At 38.5% G+C, this 26666-nt stretch overlaps 3 protein-coding genes across 4 annotated transcripts; 2 read left to right on the top strand and 1 right to left on the bottom strand.

Annotated features, from left to right (window-relative positions):
• Positions 1-946: 946 nt before the first annotated feature.
• Positions 947-6698, top strand: LOC106090245 (GPI mannosyltransferase 3). 2 transcript variants are annotated; one of them, XM_013256388.2, is made up of 7 exons: positions 949-1348; positions 1436-1903; positions 1971-2099; positions 5417-5671; positions 5739-5936; positions 6012-6255; positions 6346-6698. In XM_013256388.2, exons 1-7 carry the CDS (start codon positions 1221-1223, stop codon positions 6532-6534), a joined length of 1611 nt encoding a protein of 536 aa, XP_013111842.1. In that variant the 5' UTR covers positions 949-1220; the 3' UTR covers positions 6535-6698. The 2 variants fall into 2 exon arrangements, with proteins under 2 accessions (XP_013111835.1, XP_013111842.1); XM_013256381.2 differs by having other exon boundaries at positions 947-1348; positions 6012-6698.
• On the bottom strand, positions 5652-19655 carry LOC106090261 (transmembrane protein 267). Its single transcript, XM_013256400.2, has 4 exons — positions 19005-19655; positions 6592-7863; positions 6022-6303; positions 5652-5958 (listed from the first exon to the last, which is right to left on the bottom strand). The coding sequence occupies exons 1-2, from the start codon at positions 19293-19295 to the stop codon at positions 7486-7488; spliced, it is 669 nt and encodes a 222-aa protein (XP_013111854.2). The 5' UTR covers positions 19296-19655; the 3' UTR covers positions 5652-5958; positions 6022-6303; positions 6592-7485.
• A 2435-nt stretch (positions 19656-22090) lies between these two features.
• On the top strand, positions 22091-24978 carry LOC106090523 (zinc finger protein 184). Its single transcript, XM_013256753.2, has one exon. The coding sequence runs from the start codon at positions 22214-22216 to the stop codon at positions 24686-24688; it is 2475 nt and encodes an 824-aa protein (XP_013112207.2). The 5' UTR covers positions 22091-22213; the 3' UTR covers positions 24689-24978.
• The last annotated feature ends 1688 nt before the right edge of the window (positions 24979-26666 follow it).

Genomic DNA, 26666 nt, shown 5'->3' with positions numbered 1-26666 from the left:
CCTGGCAGATCCAGATTCTTCATCATCAGTGTAGAGATTCCGTCTGGGACCAGCGCCTTGCCTGTCTTCGTGCCACGGATGATATTCGTAGCTTGGTGCACGGTAAATTGTGATGGCTGTCCAGCTACGACGAATGGCTCCCCTTCGAGTCTTGTCACTATCTGGTCAATAAATTGATACTTGTGAGGAGAATTCCTCACAAGTATCACAAGTAATTGGGCTACAGTCTTTAAAAATTGAGTTATTGACTTGAAATTTTGCACAGACTATATTTGAATATAGCTGCGATATAGACCGATCTGGCGATATAGGGTCTTAAGTCTATTACAGGCGTATTTACTACCCGATTTCGCTAAAATTTGAAAAAGAAAGTTGTACTAGGGGCCCCAAAATTCAAACCGAACGTGGCCCATATCGGACCAAATTTATATATATATATATATATATATATATATATATATATATATATATATATATATATATATATATATATATATATATATATATATATATATATATATATATATATATATATATTGGGTTGCCCAAAAAGTAAGTGATTACTCCAACTCTGATTTTGTGTAGTTCGCGCCATTTTTCGTTGTTTCTGTGTATATGGTTCTTAACTATAAAACACACAACCAAAACTCGTTGATAGATAGTGCTCTTCGCGAGAAAAAATTGCACTCAGCTGTAACGGTACACCAGTACTGGTACTGGCAATTATGTCGTGCATTTGACGTTCTAGTGGGATTTGGATGCAACTCTAGAGTTGGACAATTATTTAGTTGGGCAAGTGAGCCAACCTTCTTAATTCAACCTTACCATCAGCTGGGCTAGTGCCCTTTCCATCTTTAGTGAACCCTGGCCGCAGCAATATCAGCGTCATGTTGCCAGATCTTCAATGTGAAAGCGTCACTTGATGACGTCACACATATAAATATTAACAACAACAATTGCCGGGTTTCGTTTTTTTTACTTATATTGTTTATTTTTAGCTTTTAGCATATTATTTAAGCGTGTACAAGAATTTATTTTTTATGTTTTGTGTAGAACGTGGCATTTAAAAAGGAATTTCGATTAAGAAGAACATTTTTTAGTGTTTTTTTAATATATATATATATGTCAAAAGTAAAAACTGTGCGTTTGAAATTTAACAAAATTTTGTAGTTATTTGACCCATGAATAAGCGAAATTTACTATAAAAAGAACAACTCAAAATGAATTTGTTGTTCGTATTTTTCCTTTGCTTTGCTGTGCGTGTGGCCTCTGTGTTCATTGTTAAAACCTTTTATGTTCCCGATGAGTACTGGCAAAGCCTTGAAGTGGCCCATAAAATAACCTTCGGGTATGGCATGTTGTAATCAAATATATGTAACACAATAATCTCCTGCATATATTTATATATTTATTCCGTTTGTTATGTTCTTTGAAGTTATGGATACTTAACCTGGGAATGGGTCTATGGAATACGCAGTTATGTTTATCCAATGCTAATAGCCGGTGTTTATAAACTGTTAGCACTGCTCAGATTAGATACAGCGCAGTGGCTGGTGATTGTGCCCCGTATTTTACAAGCCACCTTATCGGCATACTCGGATTACCGATTTTTCATTTGGACAGGAAAGAAAAAATGGGGCCTGTTTCTCACAATAGCGTCATGGTTTTGGTTTTACATGGGTTCAAGGACTTTAAGCAACACATTGGAATCGTCGCTTACTACTATTGCCTTAAGTTTCTTTCCATGGTATGGCGAAGGAATCGCATATTTATGGCCTGCCATACTTTGTTGTTTCCTGAGACCAACCGCTGCAATTATTTGGCTGCCTTTGGTATTTTATCATTTACGCAAATCCAAAATCTCTTGGACTAATTTGATTTTCAAGCGCTACTTAGTAATCAGGTTTGTTGTGCCGTATTTTTCGTACAAAATGCGTTCATAGTAATTTACTTATTCTTTTTCCATCCAGCTTGACGGTTGCGGCTGTGGTAATTGGAATTGACTCCTATATGCATGGAAGATTTTTGGTTACGCCATATGAATTTTTGAAATACAACATCTTTCAGAACATTGGGAACTTTTATGGATCACACCCATGGTAAGAATATATGTTTTAAGGAAGCTAAATTTCGTTCAAAAGGTACACGTTAATTTTATCTCTAACGTTTTTAGAAATTTTTTGTCTATAAATTAAAGTTTTTTGTAAAATCCTATAAAAAATATGTATAACGGCTAATACAGTCACAACCATTTTCAACCCTAGTCAGATGAAAAAAAATGTTGATATTAAGACCGGCATTTTTCATTACAATCCGAAATCAATCCAATCATACTCTTCGCTTGAAAAAGATTTATTCTTCGATTAATAGGCCCAAACGTTGCGCGCTTTCAACAACCTCTATTGTTGTTGTAGTAGTGTGTTGTACACTGAGTCGGTACCGTCTCCCGGCACGGGATAGCAGGCTGGAACATTGACATCCAATATGTGTGGTGTTCATTGCTGTCATGAGAAGCTTGGCTGCGAGCTGCAATACAAACTCAGTGAGGGGACCGTTTTTTATAGCCAAGTCCGAACGGCGTGCCGCAGTGCGACACCTCATTGGGGAGAATTTACATGACCATGCATGGCTGGGACCTCGCAAATTTCGTCGACATGGAAGGTCGGTAGAGGTTAAATAAATTCCACAAATGACTGGCGACCACACAGATAGTTCGCGATCTAGCGTTTCAGGTCTGGCTGGAATTACGTGTTGGCGTTATCTCCAAACAGTTTGGCATGGCTGACCGTGTCGCTGATTGAAGCCACGATAAATGTGTGCGGTGATGGCATGGAAAGCTGTTGTTGTTGTTTTGTAGCAGTTTGTTGTGTTTTATCTTTCGTCTGCTTGATTCTGTTTAGTGTCAAGATCCAGGAACTCTGCGACTATCTGGGTCTGAGTCGAGTGGGTCTGGCTGGGCAGTTAAACAGCAGTTGTTGTGCTATGCAGTCTTCGAAATGTATGCTGATGTTCGGCGTATGGAAATTCTCCTACGAGACTCGAGAGGAGTAGTGCCTGAAGCGTCCCGGCTACAGGTGATAGAACGGATATCGTTCTCCACGACTCCTCCAAACTCTGGTCGTTTCCAGGCTTCAGTAGCGGTCTCTACGACTCCCCAAATTCGGGTCCTTTCTAGGCTTCAGTAGCGGGATCACTCTGCCTATCATCCAGCCACCGGGAATTGTAAGAGTGCTCGAAGACAGTAGTAAGGTACTTAACTCCAGGTAGTTCCAGATTCTTCAGCATCAGTGTAGAGATTCTATCAGGGCTCAACGCCTGGGATGATTTGGCACCAGGGATGACATTCGTAACTTAGCCCACGGTAAATTGGGTTGGTTATCCATCGGCTCGGAGACCACGGATACAACGAATGGTTCTCCTCCTAGCCCTGTCACTCTCGGGATGCACAATAAATTGACGGTTGAACAACCTGGCGCATCTCCTCGGACCAGTTATGGGGCACACTTGGGGTATTCCACCGGCTGGTAGGCGTTAATGATGTCTCGTTATTTCTCCTCGACAACTAGCACATTCGAGGGGGGTGTCAGTTTACTGAAACGGCTATTGGTGTACTCTCTGAAGCTAGCCCAGTCGGAGGGTCGGTCGAAGGTGAGAATTATTGGGAGGTGGTCTGATCCCAAAGAAATGACGGCTTGCCAATTTACGTCACTCAGGAGATGCAGTGGAAATGTCTGGCGAGCTGATATACCCCCTCGTCGTCCTAATGGCGGCATTCTCATTCAGCATGCAAAACGTGGAGCCTTCAATCTACTCTGCATAGGGAAGAATGCCATGAAATGAATTGTGCATTAGTCTCCTAGGACCGGACAATTATGGCCCACTTATGACTTGTAAGCTTGGCCATTAATTGGGACACAGCTACCAACCGGCGGTATGTACACGTTATATAGCTCTATCTCGGCGGTACCTGACCCGACTACTATCCCCATGCACTTCATGTAGCGCCAGGTGCAGGCGAGATGCGTCTATACTGCTGGGAATGGTGTATCACGAAAGCCTCCTCCACCTACATTCCTTAAGCGATCTAAGGATCATAGCACATTGTATCCGTGACAACTGTGTAAGCCGCAGGTGTTGGTCAGCTTTAGCTCCTGGATAGCTGCAACCAATATGTTCTTCAGACTTATAAAATCCACTATCTCGTCGATTTGGCTCCACATGCGCATTCCAAGGCCAACACTGGATCGAAAATATCAATGGTCTGGCTGTTATAGACCAAAATATCCAATAAAACGTGACAAAAGTCTGAGAAAAAAACTGGAAGTCAAAATCTGAAGGCTCGATTTTCACCGCAGACATATGGTTTAGTGGATTTTTATGCTCAGTACAATCCCAAGAAACAGAAGCGCGAAGGGCCCATTATGTTTCTTTTTTACTTCCATGCCAATTGCCCAACCCTAACATACATATATACTCTTATGTAGTAGGCTTTCATTTTCTACATCAAGTAGAAATCTACAAATCGTATTGCCTCGGATATCTGCAAGTGTTGCAGAACGATGTTTTGTAGTTCGGGTTACAAGGAATTTGAATACATTGCCTATTGAATTACGAATTTTCACTTGTTCCATATGCTTGACTTCTTGAGCCTCTAGAGGGCGCAATTCCGATTTAACTGAAATTTTGCACGCAGTGTTTTGGTAGCACTTCCAACAAAAACGCTAAGTATGGTTTTAACCAGTCCACGTTTTGATATAGCTGCCATATAAACCGATCTTGGATCTTGACTTCGTGAGCCAATAGAGCTCGCAATTCTCATCCGATTTGGCTGAAATTTTGCATGAGGTGCAGAACCTGATATAGCTGCCATATAAACCGATCTGGTGTCTTGACTTCTTGAACCTCTAGAGGGCGCAATTTTAATCCGATTTTGCTGAAATTGACCTTCAACATACGTGTCTAATATAGTCTGAATCGATCAATATAATATAGCTCCAATAGCAGTTCTTATTCAATATTCTATGTTTGTCTAAAAAGAGATACCGCGCATAGAACTCGACAAATGCGATCGAAGGTGGAGGGTATATTAGATATTAGCACGCTCCTACTTGTTTTTGTTTACAATGATTTTCAATTCTTTAAGTTTATAATTAGTAAATCTAAATAATTTTAAATTCTGCACTTAAACAACTCAAATTATTATTTTCGAGTTTGCCAAGAAATTGAATATTATGTTCATATTATTATTTTTAGCGTATTATTTTAGCGTCATATGGTTTGGAATTACATAAGCGAAATAAAATAATATGTTAGTCGTTGTCTGTTTCGTGACGAATTTCATACAAACTTTAATATTCATAAAAAAGTCGAAAGGCAAAAATCAAATCAAACTAAAAACAAATATTTTCTTTTTTAGGTATTGGTACTTCACTGTTGGCTTACCGACGGTATTGGGAATTAATTTTCTTCCATTTCTGTTTGGCACAATCGAAACTATTAGAAAACACGAGTCATATCCCGTTCGAAAATATCTACTTGTTACGATAGTTCTGGCCTTGGCCGTGCTAAGCGCAGTTGAGCACAAGGAGTTCCGATTTGTGACGGTACTAATGCCTCTATGTTTTTATATAGCAACAGACACATTAACCAGATGGAGTTATAAAGCCTCAAGGTGATTATTTGTGATAATGTGATAATGAAGTATGGTAATATATTGCATGATTTTGTTTTTTAATTAGCCTGGTTCTATGGATTGTCGCAATTCTCATTGTGGTTGGCAATGCCATTCCAGCATGGTATTTAAGTACAGTCCACCAGAGAGGACCAATCGATGTGATGGCAAAACTTGGTGATATTGCTGTCGAGTACCGCAGTTCGGAGAATCGTCCTGTCAATATACTATTCTTAATGCCATGCCATTCAACCCCATATTATAGGTAGAAAAGTGTCATAAGTCATCTATGGGATATAGTTTTTATTTTATATTAAAATTAATAATTTTTGTTTTTCAGTCATATTCACCAGAACGTCTCAATGCGGTTTTTAACGTGTGAGCCAAATCTAAAACAATTGCCCGACTACAAGGACGAAGCTGATCTGTTCTTCGAGTCTCCGATTCATTGGTTACGATCTCATATTCCTTCGTATCCTCGTTCTGCTAAACCATCACACGTGGTGTTGTATGAGCCTCTAGCCAAGACAATTAATGATTTCTTGGTAGACTATAAGCAAGTGTGCACGATTGAAAATGCCGAGGTAAACAACAATGTTGACCCCAATATTATCCTGAACGATTGGTCCGCACTAATGAAGGAGAATGAGTTAAATGTTGATTCTCTTTTACAGTATATAAATTCAAGAACAGGAAAGCACATTCTAGTATACCAACGTTTGCGTGACGGAGAAGATAACAAATTTAATCGCGACGAATTCAAAAGGGATGCAACTGCGGCAAGATTAGTTGAATTCGATGATGATCACCTTTCCTACTATCAAGATGATGAATTTGAAACGGACAGAAATCTCTTCAATTAGTTGAAGGTCATCTTCAATAGACTTCGGCTTTGAAGTTCTTATTCAAGAAATACTTACCTTTTACCGGTACAAAAATTATTATTAAAACACTATTAGCTAATGTGAGTAGGTATATATATGTTTATGCTTTAACGTAAAGCAGGAAAAGAAATTTTGAAATTTTATTCTTTAATTTATTTCATTTCCATGTTTAACAGTTTGATTTAGGCAGCCGTGGCAGACATTAGTGCTATGGCATTTAAAACCATTCATACTTGTTCATTTTCAATCAGAGAAGCATTTTTGTGTTGCAAAGTTGAACAACAAATGAATTTGATTTTTTTTTATCATTTTCTTAAAGTTAGATATTTAGTTTGGTATAAGAGTCAAGTGCAAATAACAATTTGGAACAAACTTTTTATTTTTAAATGAATAAAAATAGTTTTAATATTACAGGCCTTTCAATGCAGTTGGGTAAAACAAAAAAAGACGGGTCGCGAGTGAGAGAGAGAGAGAGATTTACAACAAAAAACTCATCAAATGTAGTTAGTGCATACAATAATATATATGTCATCTTTCTATTATCACTTTTATTATCACATTTCTAATAGGGACAAAAGCCATAGTGTGATAGTAATGATTCCTAATTATCTACTTATAAAGCACATATGGAAGATTTTGTTTAAGTTAGATTTCATGTTTTCTGCGTGTAGACTTTGGTAAATGGTTAATTGTGCGCACCTAAGTTTAATTACTAAAATTGTGACTTCCTCGTCACCTAGACGTATGTTTTATGTACTAAATACTCTTATTTACGCATATGTCTCAAGTCCATACAATCACATTATAATTGGAGGTACAAAGCACGAATTATGTTTTGAAGAAATTCGTGGACGTTTGGTAATTTTGTTTTTCAACTATTGTACTAATCGAAAGAAGCTATGCTTCTTCTTTTTGATTTACCCAAATTAATTAAACCTGCATATAACGATAACCCCTTACCTCTCTTTGATTAAAGTTGTCGTTGAATTTAATATATTGACCTAAATATTCTTGTACGGTCGGTGCACGGCAAAGTGAATGTAGATATCCAACAATATACGGAGTGATTATAGTAGCTATGATATAAGATAGATTGGAGATCCTTTCCGTATTTCCCCATGGATAGATCCAATATCCACGCCGGGTAGCATCGCGCGAGTGGTGCGTAACGAAGGCACAAAGTATTGAACCCAACAACAAGCTCCATTTGAAATAATTTAGACAAGCCGCAGACAAATAAGCAATTAAAATAAGCGCAATTAAGGTAGAACAATGAAGAAAAGGGCGACGTGTTAGGTTAGTGGCATCCTGTAAAGATTCAACAATTAAAAAATTATAAGTCGTTCGAAGTCATTTGAAAATAAACACAGGCACATATAAAACAATACACGAATACGGCTCAACAAGGTTATATGGTTTAGCATGTATTGAAAATTATACTGTGGAACCCAGCACACCACATATGCCTTAACTTTTAATAGCCACCCAAAGCATCAAATGGCTCTCAAGCTTTCCATAATGGCGAATTACTAGCCCTTCTATTTCATAATATTCTCGTAGTGAATTTAAATTTTAATGAAAGCGCAAATGTAACCATTCGTAAATGGATTTTTTTTTGGAAAAAGGTTTGAATAACCACAAAATCAGTTACAAATTGAGTTAAGTAGTTATTCCGACTACAAAAGATGGATGAAAAAAATGCAAACAGAAAAAATATAAACGAATCGCAACGTCAAGAACTAGACGTTAGTTCAAAATGTTCAACATTTGTTTGATATGGCACATGCTGATGTCTGGAACGTTCGTTTTAAGATTAACATTAATAACAACAAAGGCAGATGGAGCCTTGTAGATCAGGCCGAAATTGGTCGACTCTTCTGGTCGTGAACAAGCCCAAGCAATTTCGAAAGCAATTGCTGTTTGGAATCTTGATGACAAGGTGCGAATTCTCTGTTGCGATAAAACTGCATCCAATAGAGGTCGTGTTAATGGCGTTTGCGTCTTTTTTGAACTGAAACTTGATCGTACTTATTGTTTTTCCAATATCGTCTATACGTTTTTGAATTGGTTTTGAAAGGAGTATGCAAGGCAAAGGACAAGGAAATAACCGGTAATCAGGAAATTACATTGTTTACAAATTTAAAAAAAATAGATCCTAAAAAATACAAGAGCTGCGCAAAAACTTTATCCAGTGTTAATGCTGCAGATGTTAAGGCACCGATCGAGTTTTACCGATTTGATTTAACCAAAGAAATTACAAGAGGGAACTATCAAGAATTTATTGGACTTTCGATAATATTTCTTGATGGAGACCCAGATAATACATTCTTGGTTCGATTACCAGGCGCCATGCATCAGGTGCGGTGGATGGCAAGAACCATTTACTATTTTACTATCCCATGGCAGCCGGTTGCACGTACCGGATTGACCCGATGTGGTTCTTCATCGGCAAGGGCTGCCGCCTCAGTGTATAACACACTGCTACAACAACAACAACAACAACTAATTTAAAGAAAGAGCCATTTACTATTTACAAGAGGGGTCGGACTATCGAAAATTACTTAAACTTGCGATAATATTTCTTGGTGGAGACCCAGATAATACATTCTAGATTCGACCACCAAGCGCCATGCATAAGGTGCGGTGGATAGCAACAGCCATTAACTCTTTCAAAACATAACTACTAAACTCTCAGTGCAAAATTACTGATATAGAAAAAGGCGCTCTATACGACATCTGTCTATTCATCACAACATCTTAAGCCAAAGCTTGGTTACAATGTGCTTTAGCAGATTTTAGACTTTTTGAAGAACATAGAGGCTTACGAAAAAGATATTTATTTATTTATTTATTTATTTATTTATTAACAAAAGTAATACCAAAGCCTTCGCGGCCAAAAACGTATTACCAAGATTACATTCCCAAATAGAAAAACTTATATATACATACTTAATTAACAAACTCGATAATCTACAACGATTATTTGCAATAATTCAATTGGCTCCCCAGCCATTACTATGTACTTAATTAAAAATTAATAAGTTAAAAGTTAAAACATGTCCTTGTTATGTTAGCAGCGAAAGAAAAAAAAAAACAAGAATAATATACCCAAAGCAAACAATTATGTGGAATCAGAAGCGAAAAAGGCAATAAGTTTAAGGCGAAAAACATTATTAGAATGTGAAAAAATCCGTAACTCAGCCGGTAATAAATTCCAACATCTAGCCACACGGACTGTAAATGATCTCTCAAATATAGACCGGAATATACGGGGCAAAATGATATGCGTGCTTCTACTCGAGCGTGAAAAATTGAAATATCCGCATAAGGGCACGGGCACTCCACTTTTAACAACCTTGTAAAAAAAAATGGTATTACGTAGATCAACATAACGGCGAAAAGATGTTCCCAAAAAGTCTCTGACAAACCTCGAAATATGATCACGAACACGAACATTGTACACGAATCTCACCACAGTATTCATAATCCTATTCAGTTTCTGGAGATTGTAGTCAAATGTTCCTGACACAACTTCTAACCCGTATAAAATCTGTGGCATTAAAAGGGCATGAGCAAGCCTGGCTTTAACTCTTAATGGAAGATAAATACCTGCAGAATACAACCTCCGTAAAATACCATAAACGCGAGAATGAACAATGTCTATATGGATACCAAAATTCAAGTCCCTGTCAATAGTAACTCCCAAGCATCTAAGCCTATCAACAAAGGCCAGCCGCGAATTCTGAACAAAAATTTCAAACCCAGATTGCACCTGTGAACCGAACAGAATAGCTTTAGTTTTCGAGGGATTTATGGAAAGCGAGTTGAGACTAGACCACAATAAGATCCGATTAATGCAAGTATTAATGTTAGACTCTAAAAGACTGCCAGAATCGCGATCTGCACTAAAAAGAAGATATATATCATCAGCAAAAAGAAAAGTGTTACACAGGCTAGGTCCAAGGAACTCAGAAAAGTCATTAATGTATAGTATAAAAAGTAGAGGCCCCAAAACCGAGCCCTGAGGCACACCGGAAGATAGAGAAATAACTTCAGATCTAATCCCGTTTAAATCAACAAATTGAGTCCTCCCAAACATGTACGACATCACAAGTTTGCAAGCAGACCTTGAAAACCCGAAATTACGTCTCAACTTGTCTATCATAGTCCCAAAACAAATAGAATTAAAAGCCTTCGTCAAGTCAAGAGACAGAAGAGCACTCACTTTACCATTATTAATATCATTCCTTATCGATTCAGTTAGGTGAAGCAGCAAGGAAGTGGTATTATGACCTGAACGGAACGCATACTGAGAGTCAAATATCTTGCGCCTGGTACTCATCATTAACTGCTCCTTAAGAACATGTTCGAAAACCTTAGAAAGAACCGGAAGAATCGAGATAGGCCTTAAGTCCTCTGGACTATGAATAACAGAAGTTTTAGGTATAGGAACCACACGCGCAGTCTTCCATGAAGAAGGAAACTCAGAAGTCATTAAAATAGAATTAAATAAATGTTGAATTATATCGGATGTATAGGGAAACAGAAGCTTTAAAAATTTGATAGGAATACCATCAACACCAACCGACCTTGCCGTAATCCTTGCTAAAGCCGCCGAAATATCGTCCACATGAACACATCTAAATGAAAATGAATTTTCAAAATCTTGAAATGATTGAAAATCAACATTAAAACCCTGGCCAGATTGAACACTGGTAGCAAAAAAATTGTTAAGTGTGTTCACATCACCATCATAATTAAAGGTATCATCATTAAAGCATCCCGAGCCCTTAATAAAACGCCAAAAACCCTTAGCATCTAAATTTCCAAAATGCTTTGAATAATGCTTTCGCCTTTCCCTACGTATGATGGATTTAGCCTTATTCCTATATCTACAAAATATTCTCCAGTTCTCAGGTGTATTTTCTTGGCGGAATGCTGTGAAAGACAAGTCCCTCAGGAACTGAGCATCTAAAACATCTCTAGATTTCATCCATTCCTCACCATACCTACGAATCCTTCTCCTGACGACAGGTACAAAAGTGAAAAGACTTCCAAAGAGCAAAGCAACACGCTCACTCAAATCATTGGCATCAGAACTATAGAAAAAGGATGCACTGTCAAATACAGATAGGCATTGTAACAAACCATCCCAGTCAATATTCTCATAATCACGAAACTCTATCATCTCTTCACACGAGGCAAAATCAAAATCAAATGAACAAAAAATTAGCGCATGATGAGAGATAGATGGACATTGTACCTGATTGGAGTGATAAGTCATAGAATTCTCACCCACCAGCATGAAATCAATCAGAGATGTCGTCCTATGACCAACACTGTAATGGGTGGGCCTGGAATTGTGCACAATAGACAGGTTAAGTCTGGTACATAAGGAACGCAATAAGGCAGATCTTGATAAATTGAACAAATCACAATTGAAATCACCAACAATAATAACTTTTGTATAATTCAAAAGCAAGTTGTAGTGCAGTTCCTCAAAGGACTCAGGATCTCCAACTGGAGGCAAATAAACTACTCCAAATAGAAGCTTTGTACTCCCTGAACACAACTCAAGGAAAAGAGATTCGCATTTACCCAAAGCAAAAGCACGAAAAATAACCTTATGTCTGATCGTATTAGATACATAAACTCCTACTCCACCGCCCCTCATATTCTCACGGTAATTTCGATAAAATTTGTAGCCAGGGATACTGACAGCCTTACTGGAAACAACTGGTTTAAGCCACGTTTCAGATATAGCAAAAATATCAAATCGGGAACCGGATAATATCGATTTCAGTTCATCAAACTTTACGGAATTGGGGGAAGGTCTAATACTCTGACAGTTAAGGTGGCCGACATAAAATTTACCAACAGACGCGCCCAAAAAAGAGTTAATATTTGCGTGACTGCTAACTACAGGACCCATGTTTATATCAAAAGACATCAAAAATTATAAAAGTTAATGCAAACAAGGTGGGGAACCAAACAGGAAAAATTAAAAATCTAAAAAAATTTAATATGAAGCTAAAAATCATACTAAAAACCACTCATACAATCAGCTAATCATTATTATTATTATGAGATCATATATAATACTTTAGTTATAAGAAAATTAATTATGAAATTGCAGGAAGAAAATCAAATGAAAACAATGAAGAGAACCAAGATTTAACGAAATGCATAAATAAATAAAAAAATGGGTAACGTAGATATTTTAGTTAAAAAAAAAAAAAAATCTGTTAAATCGAGGTTTACAAAAATAAATCTTTAGAAGTAAAAAAAAAAAATAAAATACTATTAATATACTGAGGTCCCATTTTGAAGGAGCGAAGAACATTCGTTTAGGTCACGGATAACTTCAGTACCATCCAAAAGCCACAACTTAGCTTTGAGTTTGTCACCATTTTGCACTCTGTATTTCGTGATCAACTTCTTACGCATTAGGTTCCTACATACGGCATTAAGTTGAGAAGCAGCAGGAGTATAATGGTCATTTAGATACACTCTGCTGTTTATATTACCACTTTCCTCACCATTTACGTCACTAACTTTGAGACTTCGAGTCGCAAAATATTCCCTCATAATTGAATCACGAAGTTGCACAGAGTTAAATTTAACAAGTATCAGCTTACGATTGTGCATGTAGCAAACATTGTTAATATCATTACTCGTTATAGGTATCTTAAAGAATGTTCCCAATGCAATCACAACAGCATACAAATCTTTTAAGTTTGTAGGTAGACCATCAATAACTATGTCCGTGCGATTAATACGCCGATGCAAAATATTCATTCCAACCTCCAAAGCCGCAATTTTAGTTGAACAAGACGAAGCAACATCATCGATACGTTTATTGCATGTGTCAATGTCAGATTTCATCTCTTTCAAGCAGGAAGACATCTCTGTCTTTATTTCACCCAGAACAGTCTTTATGGAATTCAGTTCATCCCGATTGCCAGCTAAAAAATCATCGAATTTCTCATTGAGCGCACGAATATCACCAGCAATGCTACCACCATCATTGCTACAGCCACTAGAACCAATTTTACCTTCGCAGGTGGTGCAAATAAAAGCAGACACCTTAATTGCCTTAAGTGCAATGAGATCTTTCTCGGAGCAGTTTTATCCGCAATTTATGGTAATGGACAGAATATTGCCACTAAGCCATGAATGGTTGCGAATTTAGGTACAGAAATTAATAACCTCACTGCAAACCTGATACCTATACTGCTGAAAGAGCTTATCTGGACGCGCGCCATCTTTGTCGCAGAGTTCCCGAATCTGAATGCTCAACAGAATCGAGCAGATAAAAGATAGAACACGACACACTGCTACAACAACACACTTTTTAGGTTTAGTTACAATTGAAGAGGAACGGAAGCGACAGATACAAATTTCTTGATTCTAACAAGAAAATTTTAAAAAAGAATCTAAAAAAAAGCATTAATTATAAATACCAGAAAAAAAAACGTTGTCGTTGTTGTAGCCACATTTTCATGTGGAGTTGGCGATCATCATCAAGTTCCTGTAGCTGAGCAAGGTCGTTCCGGTCCAAAGGACCGATCGCCGCGGGAACAGATTGGTCATTGGTTATTTAAAGGCGCCGATAACTCGCCTTGTTATATTGAGCATCATAAGCACTCTGTGGCCGGGTGGCAGCGGCTCCTCACTGAATCTCTCAGCTCAAATCCGCTGATTGTCTGGGACTGCCATTACAGCTACTCCGTATGGAGCATTCCACTATCCGCAACCTGTGGACGCAACCGGTAGCTCGCAGCTAAGCTTTTCCTGACAGCAATGAACACCACACAAATCGGAGTTTAATGTTCCAGCCTGTGTGGTGCTCACAGCTATCCCTTGCCGGGCTGTTGTTGTTGTAGCAGTGTGTTGTACACTGAGGCGGCAGCCCTTGCCGATGAAGGACTCTATCGAGTCAATCCGGTACGTACAACCGGCAACCATTGGATTGAATCTATTTGTAGCGAACATGTGGCAGAAGATTTGGTGCCAGATATCTTTAAATCTCTTGCAGCGAAATACGCGCCAAGTTCGTTGAGGTAGACGTTTAACCTATCGCAGATGTCATCAATGGGTGGGGATCGTTCAATCGTGCGCATATGATACGGTTTCTATGCCGACTGGAGGGGGTGGAATGGAGGATAGGAAAAAGAGTGCTGGTGTTATCATGCCATGAAACGTCTCCTAGAAACTGGCGATTGTGGCCAAACAGTAGGCCAATAATGTCGGGCCTGTAAACCTGGCCATTAATGTGGAGGCAACAATGAACCCGCGGTATGTACATGTTCTATAGCTCTATCTCGGCAGTACTTTGCTGATATCCTCGTACATTCCATATAGGGTTTACTAGTTCCAGGTGCAGGCGAGATGGGTCAATACCACACGGAATGGTGTATCATGAAGGCCAATCCCCTACCTCCACTCCTTAAGCCATCCTTACGTACACATTCTATCAGTGACAACTGTGCAATCTGCAGGTGTCGGTCATCTTTGTCTCCTGGATCACTGCAACCAATATGTTGTTCAATTTCAAGAACGATGCACTTCCCGGCACTGGCCCCGCAATATTGAGGCTGGGGTGCTGCTGTTGCGTATATTGCCGCACAATGGAGGTCAAAAGGATCACATAGTCCGACGACTAGGACGCTTAAGGCGAAGGCGTCGACACTTCTGACCCACTGCTGTTTATGTTCGCATAGCACCTTGCAACATATCCAGTTCGACTACACTCCCGTAGTGACATAAGGCCAGAGCAAGATCGGAAATGCAACCAATCCATGCACCGGTTACACCTCACCAATATAAAGTGTTATTAAGCCGTTAGTATTAAAGAAATTTGCCAGGGCTTGGCCCCGCTAATTAATCTTGGTACTACCCCATGAAATGTGGTGAGAGTACGCATCGCACCCTATAAGTACCTCATTTCCTTTCTGTTTTGCTTTCCTTACCAACCGTTGCAGCTCTGACGTAGGTGGCGGTGTCGAAGAGTCGAAAGGAAGATAAAGTGATGCCAGGTATGCCTCCCTGTCTTATCACTGTTGCAAACGACGATGACAACTCTGGGGAAAATACATAATTTAAATTCGTATGACAAAAAGCCCAGGTCCTCGGTCGAGTACCAGTGTTAGCATAGAATAATTGGAAGATGAAATGGTTCAGTCCAGAAACTTTGTTCCGGGTCGTCCATGGCTCCTGAATTAAGGCAATATAAATCTTGCCCTTGCTGATTTTCTCCATCAGGGCTTGAGTAGCTGTCTCGCTCCGGTGGAGGTTTATCTGGATGACTTCAATCATTTGTCCTCCATTAGAGGGGCTTCTTGGGAGTGGGTGATGGTCTCATCATCTGCTCCCTGTTCTTTAGGCTGCATTGAGTTTCCCGTTACTGCACTGACTGATGTTTTAATATTAAGGTCTTTGCATATCCTAGTCTTCCGAATCTTTATAAAGTCTAGCGTCCCTGCACTGCCTGATGTTCCAATAGTAGGATCTTTGCCTTTACTAGTCTTCCAAATCTTGAGTAAATAGGTTTCTTGGAAGTAGGTTATGGTCTCATCGTCGGCACAGGAAGCCGACGGCATTGAGTTATCTGTCACTGAAATGCCTAATGTCTCAGCATTAGGATCTTTATCCATCCTAGTCTTCCTAATCTCGAGAAAGTTCTTCATGGTTCCGTCGTCGGGTCCCTGTTTGTAAGGCTGTGCTGGGTCTCTAGCCCCTGCACTGCCTGATGTTTTAGTATTAGGATCTTTGCTTATCCTACTCTTCCCTATATTGTGATAGTCGGTGATAATCTCGTTGTCGGCGGAATACTACCGGATGCACAGCCGATATCGATGACTGCATAAGTCAATTTTTGGGAGGCTCATTCCTAAGTTTTATTGATTTTTGATGTCTTATATTTTTCACCAAGTATAAAAGCGGAATCACTCCAGTTTTGGTCGAATAATCAACCATATGGTCAGAGGTTTATACGAACAAGTCGTTTCAAGTTAGAATTGCCAGATTATACAACTGTCTTCCTAATAACATAAAAGATTTCTCGAGTTCACATAATCCCCCTTATTCCGGTTGGTGATGTTGATAAATTTAGATAAATGATTTTATATATATTTAGTGGCATGGGGCAGATTAATATCTAAATCCTCTTTTCAACCTATCCTAACCTAGCCTATACAAAAAATATGAAAATACTTGTCAATTGTATCCAAATATAATGAGTAGTTCATTTCTTTCTTTTTTGTTTTTTAGTCATATAATAATATAATATTTTGTATGTTAAGCATAATGAGTAGTCCATTGTAATTTTTTAAATTGGCTGCATGTTGCATTATCTGAATAATATGAAAAAACGGGCATTTTTTGAAAATATTTTTAACTGCGGCGCTGCACGTCTCAAGAAAAAAATATTTTCAAACAATCGAGCGTTTTTTTAATTGTTTTCGGCTACGTGCAATAAAAATTAAAAATATTTTTAATAAGTCAACCGAAGGCCGATCCGAATCTTATGTACCCTCCAACATGGATTGCATTTGTCAAGTTATTTTCCCGGTATATCTTTATAGGCAAACAAAGGTATGTCAGGTTATAAACCTATTCGGGCCATACTTGGCTTGGATATTAAAGACAAAATTAGATCCCATCGTGCAAAATTTTTTACCAAATCGGATAAGATTTGCGCCCTAGAGGGACTTAAGAAGAGATCGGTTTTCATGGGAACTATATCAGGTTTTGGGCCGATTTGACCCATACTTGACACGAATCCCAACCGACCTACGAAGTATTTGTGCAAAATTTCAAACGCCTAGCATTACTCTTTCGAAATGTAGCGTGCTTTCCAAAGACGGGCAGATAGACGGATGGACTAAAAATATCAAGACGATGAAGAATATATATACTTTATGGTTTAAGACCAATATTTCGAGGTGTTATATATGGAATAGCGAAGTTATTGTAGTATACCCCTATCCTATGGTGGAGGTTATAAAAACGAATAATTATAAATATATTTTCATTAAGTAATGTTTTTTGCTTTGCAATAACGTTTTCTTATTCTCATTTTATACGAATTTATGTTGAAGATCATATGCTTTATTTTTAAGTAATGCAAATTTGCCAATGACCATTCTGTTAAGGCACAGGGGTAAAATTCGCACATATCAATGAGTGCTGTTCGATCCAAGTTTAAGCTCAATGATAACTTCGTTTAATCATCTACATATGTAATAACACACCAACATGTTTCATGCGCTTGCACCTTAAATGTTGTTGTAGCCACATTTTCATGGGGATGTGGCGATCCTCTTCAGGCTCCTGTAGGTTAGCACGCTCGTTTCGGTCTTAAGGATCATTGTCCACGCTGATTGTCCGCGACTGCCGTTGCAGCTACTCCGTATGGAGCATTCCACTATCCGCAACTTGTGGACGCGCCCAATAGCTCGCAGCTAAGATTCCAGTGATAGCAATGAACTACACACAGATCGGACCTCAATGTTCCAGCCTGTGTGGTGTTCACAGCTTTCCCGTGCTATGTTTGTATTATAAAAATAGACCCAAATTCTTAAACGAAATTTGACAACGATTTAATTGCATTTATTTTTGGTGTGCATTTGCATACTTAGGGGTAAATTTTCAAAATTATTGGTGCATTTGTTTTGAAGTAATTTTTCATAATGCAAAAGCAACCCAAATTTTGGTTCTATTTTCTTTTTCAATTTGGGGCGTATTTGTAATAGTATCGATTTTAGAAGATAGGATAAAGAGATGTGGTATAATATATTCCAAACATAAGATCCCTGGATTGAGATGGATTAATTTTATATACACATTATCGTGATTTGAGGGTGGGACTGGTGCATTGAAACTTGGCTCCTGTTTTTGAGCATCAGATTCGTACTATTCTCCCAAAATACGTTCTATTTAAGTTTCATAATGTACCGATCGGTCTATATGGTCGTTTCGGGGGTTTCGGGTGGGTGGCCTCCTGACACTTATCCCTAAATGTTTATATCAGATCCGTACTCCACTCCCAAATACCTTTTATTTATTGTACCGTTCAGTCCATATGCTCGGGGGTTTTGAATTTCTTAATTTCCAAGTTAAAACATGCGATTCTGTTTTTAGTGTTGCTATTAAGGAAAAAACAAAAATCCGTTTCGCCATCTAATCCACGCAAAATTTGAACCATATTAAAAGGGCCTTAAAAAAGTTGTACCTGAGATCTTAAAGCCTTTTGGGGTTTTGGTTTTTTTCACCCCTATTTGGAATTACCCATCCCCACATAATGACCCTGAAATTGATCCACAATGTAATTGGTATATTTTTGATATCCGAAAAAGCTGTATTAATATGAATACGGTTCAAATTAATTAATTAATATGATTAATTTAATTCCATTACGGATGCGTATATTTAAAACGTTGTATTACCTCCAAGTTCCAGCTTCTGGCGGCAATAAAATGATCCACGTCAATTAATGATGAGCAAATAAAACATACAAAAATTAGAAGCCATCCGAAAAAATGCGATGTCTTTTCATAGAACTGGACAACGAATGCGATTCCAGATAAAGCTCCGATTGCTGCGTGAGTAGCATTATCAGCCAAAGCCTTTAGCAAAGGATTTTGGCTAATTTCCACAAAATTGTCACCTAGTAGGCAAGTTAAACACGTTAATGTGGCGATTATAATGCGCATATAAACCATCGTGGAATTGTACATTAATTGGAGCAATCAATAACCAAAAATAAGAACCACTGACGAAAATTATTTTTTTACGTTAAACTACAAATTTGAACATGTACATGGCTTAGATACGGAAACATGTAAAATCGATCGATATGTAATTTCGACTCCTCCATATATTTAACTGCGTCTACACATTAAGCGAAATTATTCCCTACACAGTTCGTTGCTTCTAAAATAGGAGGCGGCAGATTTTCATATTGTCATTGAACACTGAATTTTCGTATATTATCTTTTATATTTAGTTTATATATTTAATTGTTTCCTGCTACCAAGCGAAGCTATACCGGCGTCAAAATAAACAATGAAATGAGAATCGACTTTTTGTGTAGAGAAGTTGACTTTTACTGACTAAAAGTCTAATAGTCGACTTTAATGGCTGGTACCAAGGCATATTGACCAAGGTAGTGTACAGCAAACAGCTGAGTACAATTTTTTCTCGCGAAGTGCACTATCTGTCAACAAGTTTTGGTTGTGTGTAATCATTATAGTTAAGAACCATAACACACACAAACAACGAAAATGGCGCGAACTAGTTACATACACAAAATCAGAGTTGCACTAATCACTGATTTTGATAGATAATACACTCAAATGATTAAAGCTTGGTTTCTTTGAAGTGTTTTTTTAAGCTGAGTATTCTGTTCAGCTTTTCAGGTGGAATGCTGTCAAACTCCATATAAAAAAACATTGGCGAAATGGTGGAGGAAAATAGGCGAAAAGTTTATAATGAGGAAAATGGCAAGATGAAAGTTTTGTGACAACGCTTGACATCATTGTCGGCATCATTTTTATTTTCGATTTATTTATATTGCGAAAAATAATAAACCCATAAGTGCAGATAAAAACGTCTTTTGGTATGAAAATGAAAACAAAACATAACTGCCAAGTTCCGCTCGCTGAACAATTAAAGATTTCCGCGACTATTCCGAAAGCAGAATAGAATGTCAACCCTTAAAAGAAAATTTTATTAAAATTATGTCTTTAGATATTGGTAGTGACCATAAATAGGTTTTAGGGGAAATAACTAAACAAATTCAAACACCTTTATAATGTCATCCCCTTATCGTTTTCTTGCCATCGAAAATCGAGAGATCGGATGTATTGGGTTGTCCAAAAAGTAATTGCGGATTTTTCATATAGTCGGCGTTGAAAAATTTTTCACAGCTTGTGACTCTGTAATTGCATTCTTTCTTCTGTCAGTTATCAGCTGTTACTTTTAGCTTGCTTTAGAAAAAAAGTGTAAAAATTTACTTTCTTTTAAAAAATCCGCAATTACTTTTTGGGCAACCCAATATTAATCAACTTTTCTGTCTGACGATTATATGACGTTTTTTCAGAAAAAATGTGATGATTTTGGCGATTTTTTTTTCTTAAATTTTAAGATTTTTAAATAACTGGCGTCACTGACAACAATATACAATTCATATGGTGAAATCACCATCTCCTCGTCAAGCTGATCGATGTTTTGCCAACAGTACTGAATACTAATGCCCATCTTTACAAAACTTATTGCAGCTTTAAAGTAGGTTTATTTGACAGATTTCCGTTATATAACTGTCAAATAAAGCTATTACTTTCAACCCCGTTTACAATGCTCTTTATATCCGGATTTAATGGCTCGATCATCTGGTTTCCCTTTATAAAATCAGCTAACTAGAGCCTTAAATCCAGGTTTAAAGAGCAGTGTTTTAAAGCTGCAATAAGTTTTGTGAATATCGGCATAAATTTCTAATTAACATTCCATAAAGGAACTGGCGATACTTCTTTCATATCAATGAGTGCAGTCCGATTAAAGTTAAGTTAAGCTTAATGATTCTGGCCTCATTTTTTATGACGAGTCCGAACGACGCGCCGCATAGCGACAACACTTGGTAGAGAAGTTTTAACATGGCAGGACACCTCACAAATGCAGCGACCATTAGTAAGGGGATAACCGCCGTTGAAGAATTTTTTTCTGATGTTCACGGAAGGATTTGAACCTAGGCGTTCTAAGCTAACATCTGCATCTAACACCCGTAAAGAAAATTTTGTTCGTGTGTATACGTGTACCGAAAGAAAGTTTGGGTACGTGAGCAGAGAAAATGCGAGACATTCGACATCTTAAGGTCGGGTTTCTCATTCTCCGGTTACAATTTATCGTATCGATACCCTTCTGCCGGTCCTATATTCGGTGTTCGGCGTTAAAAATTCATATAAAAAAAACGGAAAAATTTGCCGAAATGTGTTCATTTCGTCATAACTTGTATTTCCAGTGGCTCTAGAGTATTTTTATTGATAACGATTTCTCTTAAAGAGTAATTAGAGAATAGAATAATTGTTAGTGCAAACGATTATTTTGTCGGCAAATTTAACTAAACGATTTTTATTATATTGGGTTGCCCAAAAACTAATTGTGGATTTTTCATATAGTCGGCGTTGACAAATTTTTCACAGCTTGTGACTCTGTAATTGCATTCTTTTTTCTGTCAGTTATCAGCTGTTATTTTTTGTTTGCTTTAGAAAAAAAGTGTAAAAAAAGTATATTTGATTAAAGTTCATTCTAAGTTTTATTAAAAATGCATTTACTTTCTTTTAAAAAATCCGCAATTACTTTTTGGGCAACCCAATATATTGCAGAATTTTGGTACTGGCCGGCTGTTAGTGGCTGTTTGCGTAAGAACCCTTCAATAATTTAGCCATGCACTGTCCCAAATAATAAATCGATTTGTAACTAATCGACTATTCGATTTTTTACACAAATAGTCGATTAATCGGTTAGTTGAACTTTTTGTCGACTTTTTGATCGCTAGTACACATCTTTCTTTTTTCATCGTCGAATTGTTAAAAATCTTAAAATCAAAATCGTAATATAGCAATTTTGCACTGGCAAAAAGTGGATTTAGAATTGAAAAATGGATATTCATTCCATTTGTCGTATTTGTTTAGAGTATTTGGAGAATGGGACTGCTTATGATTTGTTTTTGATACCTGGATTGGCAAAAAAACTTTGTATGTGTACGTCATTGGCGGTGGAGCAGCAGGATGGGTTTCCCAAAAATATTTGTGGCGTTTGTTATACCCGCCTTAATGATATGGCGGAATTCCAAAAATTATGCGCTGATTCTGTGCAAAGATTTCAAGAGCTTTTGGCTAGCCACACGGTCAACTGTCCACCTCCACCCCCAACCGCTTTCGATGTTATGGAAGCCCCCTCTACGGAGCCTATTGAAGGAGTACAAGTCGGATTGCCGGACGATGATGATGACAATTTAGATTTTGACCCTTTGTTGACCAATCATAAAATGGAGATGATCGAAAATGAAGAGGACGTTTTACAGATGCTAGAAAGTGTGGATAAAGAAGAACCAGAGGAGATTGAAACTAAAGTGGAGCAGATCGAAAGCAACGATATAGAAAGTGAAGAATCCAGTGATGATGGCAAAGAGAGCGATGTTGATTTTCAACTACCTGACGGGAATGATGATGATGATGATGAAGAGGAAAGTGAGAGCGATGATGATAAACCATTAATGTCAAGGCTGCGTAATATTAAAAAAGAATACAAAGAAGAAAACGCTGATGAGAATCATATGAAAGATCCCAAAATAAAGCCGAAACGAAAGCGTATACCAGCGGCAGAGCGTCATCTTCATCGAATAATTGACTGCCATATCTGCCACCAGAAGTTTAAGAAGACCAAGAACTATCAGGAGCACATGAAGTTTCACAATGATAAGTTGCCATTTCAGTGTGAAGTGGAGAATTGTAAAAGGGGATTCACAACGGCATATGGCCTACGTCTCCATGTGGAGCATTGTCATGACGAAACCGTAGATAAGATGCCATGTACCCAAGAAGGTTGTGACATGACTTTTACTCGTCGTCGTATATTAAATTGGCATTTGAAACGGGTTCATAAAATTGCTAAAGAGGATGTCCCAAAATCGTATCCTTGCAATGAATGTGAAAAGGTATTTAAATGTCCGATGGCTTTGAAGAAACATATGTTTAAGCATACCGGCCAAGAGCTCCCATTCCCTTGCAACATTTGTGGAAAACGTTTTGTGATAAACAGTGCTCTTAAAGACCATCTTATGCGTCATGCTGGAATAAAGAACTACGTATGTCCTTATTGCGGTGTAGGAAAGACTACTCGCCAAGAGTGGAATACGCATATAGCTACCCATAATACAGAGAAAAAGTTTAAATGCCATTTATGTCCACATGCATCGCACAACAAACAAAATTTACGCATGCATGTACGTGTAGTTCACGAGAAGATAAAAGATTATGCTTGCCAATACTGTGGTAAAACCTTCGGTAAATCTAACGCTTGTAAAATGCATGAAATGACACACACGGGCGAAAAGAGATGCGAATGCAAGGTTTGTGGAAAAAGGTTCCTTTATCCAAAAGGATTAACAAAACATCTTAAGACACATGAAAAGCGTGTACTAAGAGCTATAGAAGTGTACCGAAAGAGACAAGTTGAATTAGGCGAGGGCGTTGTAGAGCAATCAGAGCCTATCCCTGAATTGCCAAATCCAGAAAACACTCATGAATCGCACCAAAAAGTGGCCGATGAAATACTTAAAGTGTGTGCCGACTCTGTCAACGCCATTCCAAAAGATCCAAGACGCGTGGAGCGCGTGGATATAGCTGACTTAGCCGGCACCGCGGTAAACCCAATACCCTCGGTGGCTTTGCCGTCATGGTCGCCGCAAATTAACTTTATGATGAAGGAAGGTAAATATACATGTCCTGATTGTGGACAAGGTTTTAATGGCTCTGGAAATCTACGAAGACATCACAAAATTGTGCATCAAGGGGTTAAAGATTTCGCATGCAGATTTTGTCACAAACGTTTTGCTAAAGCTCAAACCTTAAAGCACCATGAAATGACTCATACAGGTGAAAAACCACATGGTTGCCCGCATTGCGATATGCGTTTTATACAAGTGGTTGCTTTGAAGCGCCATATGAAGGTACATCAAGAACGTGCAACATTTGTACCTTCTACTGTGTATCAAGCTAAGGAAGAACTGGCTATACAAGAACGTAATAAATACCAAGCGAAACGCATGGCCGAAGAGGAGCGCGAAGCTATTGCGGAGGAAGCACGCAAACAACTGGAGGAATTGAGAAGACAAGAAGAGGACTTGCAACGTCGGCAAAGGGAGGCATTGGCTAACGTTCCAATGGCTATTCCTAAGGAGCGGTTGCCTCCAGGGTCGGACATTTCAATAGCCACAAATCTGTTGCCAACAGATTTCCCAGGCTCTGGAAACAACAACGACGAAACTTCTGCTGTAGTCGCAGATGCCGACAATTTGAAGCAAGAAAATGAAGATGATATTAAATATCCCGATCCAATGGAAAATTTTTAAATGGAATCTAATGAAAGTAAACTTAATATACCGAGTGCTTATACAAAAGCGACGCATTTTACTTTGTCTTTATTAAATGTCCCTAAACTCTGTAACGTTCTTTATTATTTTGTCTGTAATTGGGTTATTTTTAATGAAACTTATGGTATGTGTTTTATAGCCATAGCCCAGAAACCGTAGCATATAAATGTTACAAACTTGTTTATACATTTTCAGTTTAAATTTAAGATTGTCGTACATTTTTATAATGTATTAATAAAACAAAATGCACTATCGCATTAATATAGTAAGCAGTGTAGATAATTATTATTCTTGGTTCCATGGCTATAGTTTGTTGAGTTTGATTAAATAAACATTATTTGGGGTCCCATATGTATAGCAATCGGAACTACTGTAACTTCGTAGAATAAACAAGTGACTTTTGCGTAGTTAATTATTTTACGTGTGCAAACGAATGTCAAATGTAGCATAGATAATGGCCAAGCCACTGTTTAGCCATAAACGTGTGGTTTTGGCAGACTTGGCATGCTTTGGCGGAGCAGATTGACAGCTCCACGTTTGGCACGTGGACGTCCTCTGACATTTCTTTTGCGTGCCATTATCTACTGAATGACGTATCCTGGCAAGCCGTCATTTCTTTGGGAACAGACCGCTTCCCCATAATGCTCATCATTGACCAATCGCCCGGATATCATAACCTCTGAGAGCCGGACGTATATCAATCAGAAGAAAGGCGATTGGGCCAGCTTCAGAGAGTACACCAATCGCCGCTTCAGTGACACCCACCCTAAAATGTGGTAATTGCCTAAAGAAAATTCTCAAGCCAATCGTCGTATCCGTGGTCTCCGAGCCGATGGACACCCATCACAATTTACAGTGGATGAAGCTACGAATGTCATCTAAGGCGTTGGATGGAATCTCTACACCGATGCTGAAGAATCTGGATCTAGCTGGAGTCGAGTTCCTTACAACTGTCCTCAACTTGTCTTTGAACACTCTTATAGTACCCAATGTCTGAAAGATGGGTAGAGTGATTCCGCTACTGAAGCCTGAAAAGGATCAGAGCAAGGAGAGTCGTAAAGGCCGATCTCTCTTCTCTTACCAGTAGCCAAGACGCTGGAGGGACTACTCCTCCCACGCCTCGTCAAAGACTGCATAGCCCTACTGCTCTGCATGCCATCACCGCATACATTTGCCGTGGCATCAGACCATGTGATAGGACGGTCCTCGTGGTTCGTTCGTTTGGTCACTCATGCCAAACTATTTGAGGTCATCGCCAACGCGTCCCAGACCTGAAATGATGGGTCGCGAATTGTCTGTGTGGTCCCCAGTCCTTTTTGTGGAATTTAGGGATAAGAAATCGAATCATTGTAGATTGAAACAGGGAGTTCGCCAAGGCGGGGCATTTTTTACCTCATCCTGCACTGTTTGACCTCTTCCTATCCTCCAGATTGCATAGAGATCTACCATATGCGGACGATTGTATGATCATGACATCAGGCCTCCCACCTATTGATGACATCTGCGATAGGATAAACGTCTACCTTAACGAACTTGCCTCTTATTTTGCCGCAAGAAATCTGAAGATATCTGCCACCAAATCTTCAGCCACATCGTACACTAAATACACGCATGAGGTAAGAAGAGAGCTGAAAGTGATGGTCGATGGAGTAACAATTCCGACTATCAAGTGTCCCAAAATAATTGGCGTTACATTTGACAGCTCTTACAAATTCTCCTCACATGCCACAGTGATAACTTCAAAAGTGGAAACAAGGCCTTCAAGTCACTTGCCGCAGCACTTATGCTGCATGGAAATCGTATCATATGCGGACGTTTGTACGATCATGGCATCAGGCCCCCGACCCATTAATGACACCTGCGATAGGTTGAACGTCTACTTCAACGAACTTGCCTCTTATTTCGTTGCAAGAGATCTAAAGATATCGGCCACCAAATCATCAGCAAGATTGTTCAA

This window comes from Stomoxys calcitrans, chromosome 1, assembly GCF_963082655.1.
Source record: "Stomoxys calcitrans chromosome 1, idStoCalc2.1, whole genome shotgun sequence".
Taxonomy (NCBI): domain Eukaryota; kingdom Metazoa; phylum Arthropoda; class Insecta; order Diptera; family Muscidae; genus Stomoxys; species Stomoxys calcitrans.
This window is presented reverse-complemented; position numbering and strand designations above follow the sequence as displayed.

Excerpts from the sequence above, each read along its gene's own strand:
- LOC106090261 (XM_013256400.2), bottom strand. The coding sequence starts at position 19,295 with ATGTACAATTCCACGATGGTTTATATGCGCATTATAATCGCCACATTA. Across the intron at positions 7,864-19,004 it reads CCAGAAGCTGGAACTTGGAG|GATGCCACTAACCTAACACG; the intron begins GTAATACAACGT and ends GAATCTTTACAG.
- LOC106090245 (XM_013256381.2), top strand. The coding sequence starts at position 1,221 with ATGAATTTGTTGTTCGTATTTTTCCTTTGCTTTGCTGTGCGTGTGGCC. Across the intron at positions 1,349-1,435 it reads GCCCATAAAATAACCTTCGG|TTATGGATACTTAACCTGGG; the intron begins GTATGGCATGTT and ends TGTTCTTTGAAG. Across the intron at positions 1,904-1,970 it reads AAGCGCTACTTAGTAATCAG|CTTGACGGTTGCGGCTGTGG; the intron begins GTTTGTTGTGCC and ends TTTTCCATCCAG.
- LOC106090523 (XM_013256753.2), top strand. The coding sequence starts at position 22,214 with ATGGATATTCATTCCATTTGTCGTATTTGTTTAGAGTATTTGGAGAAT.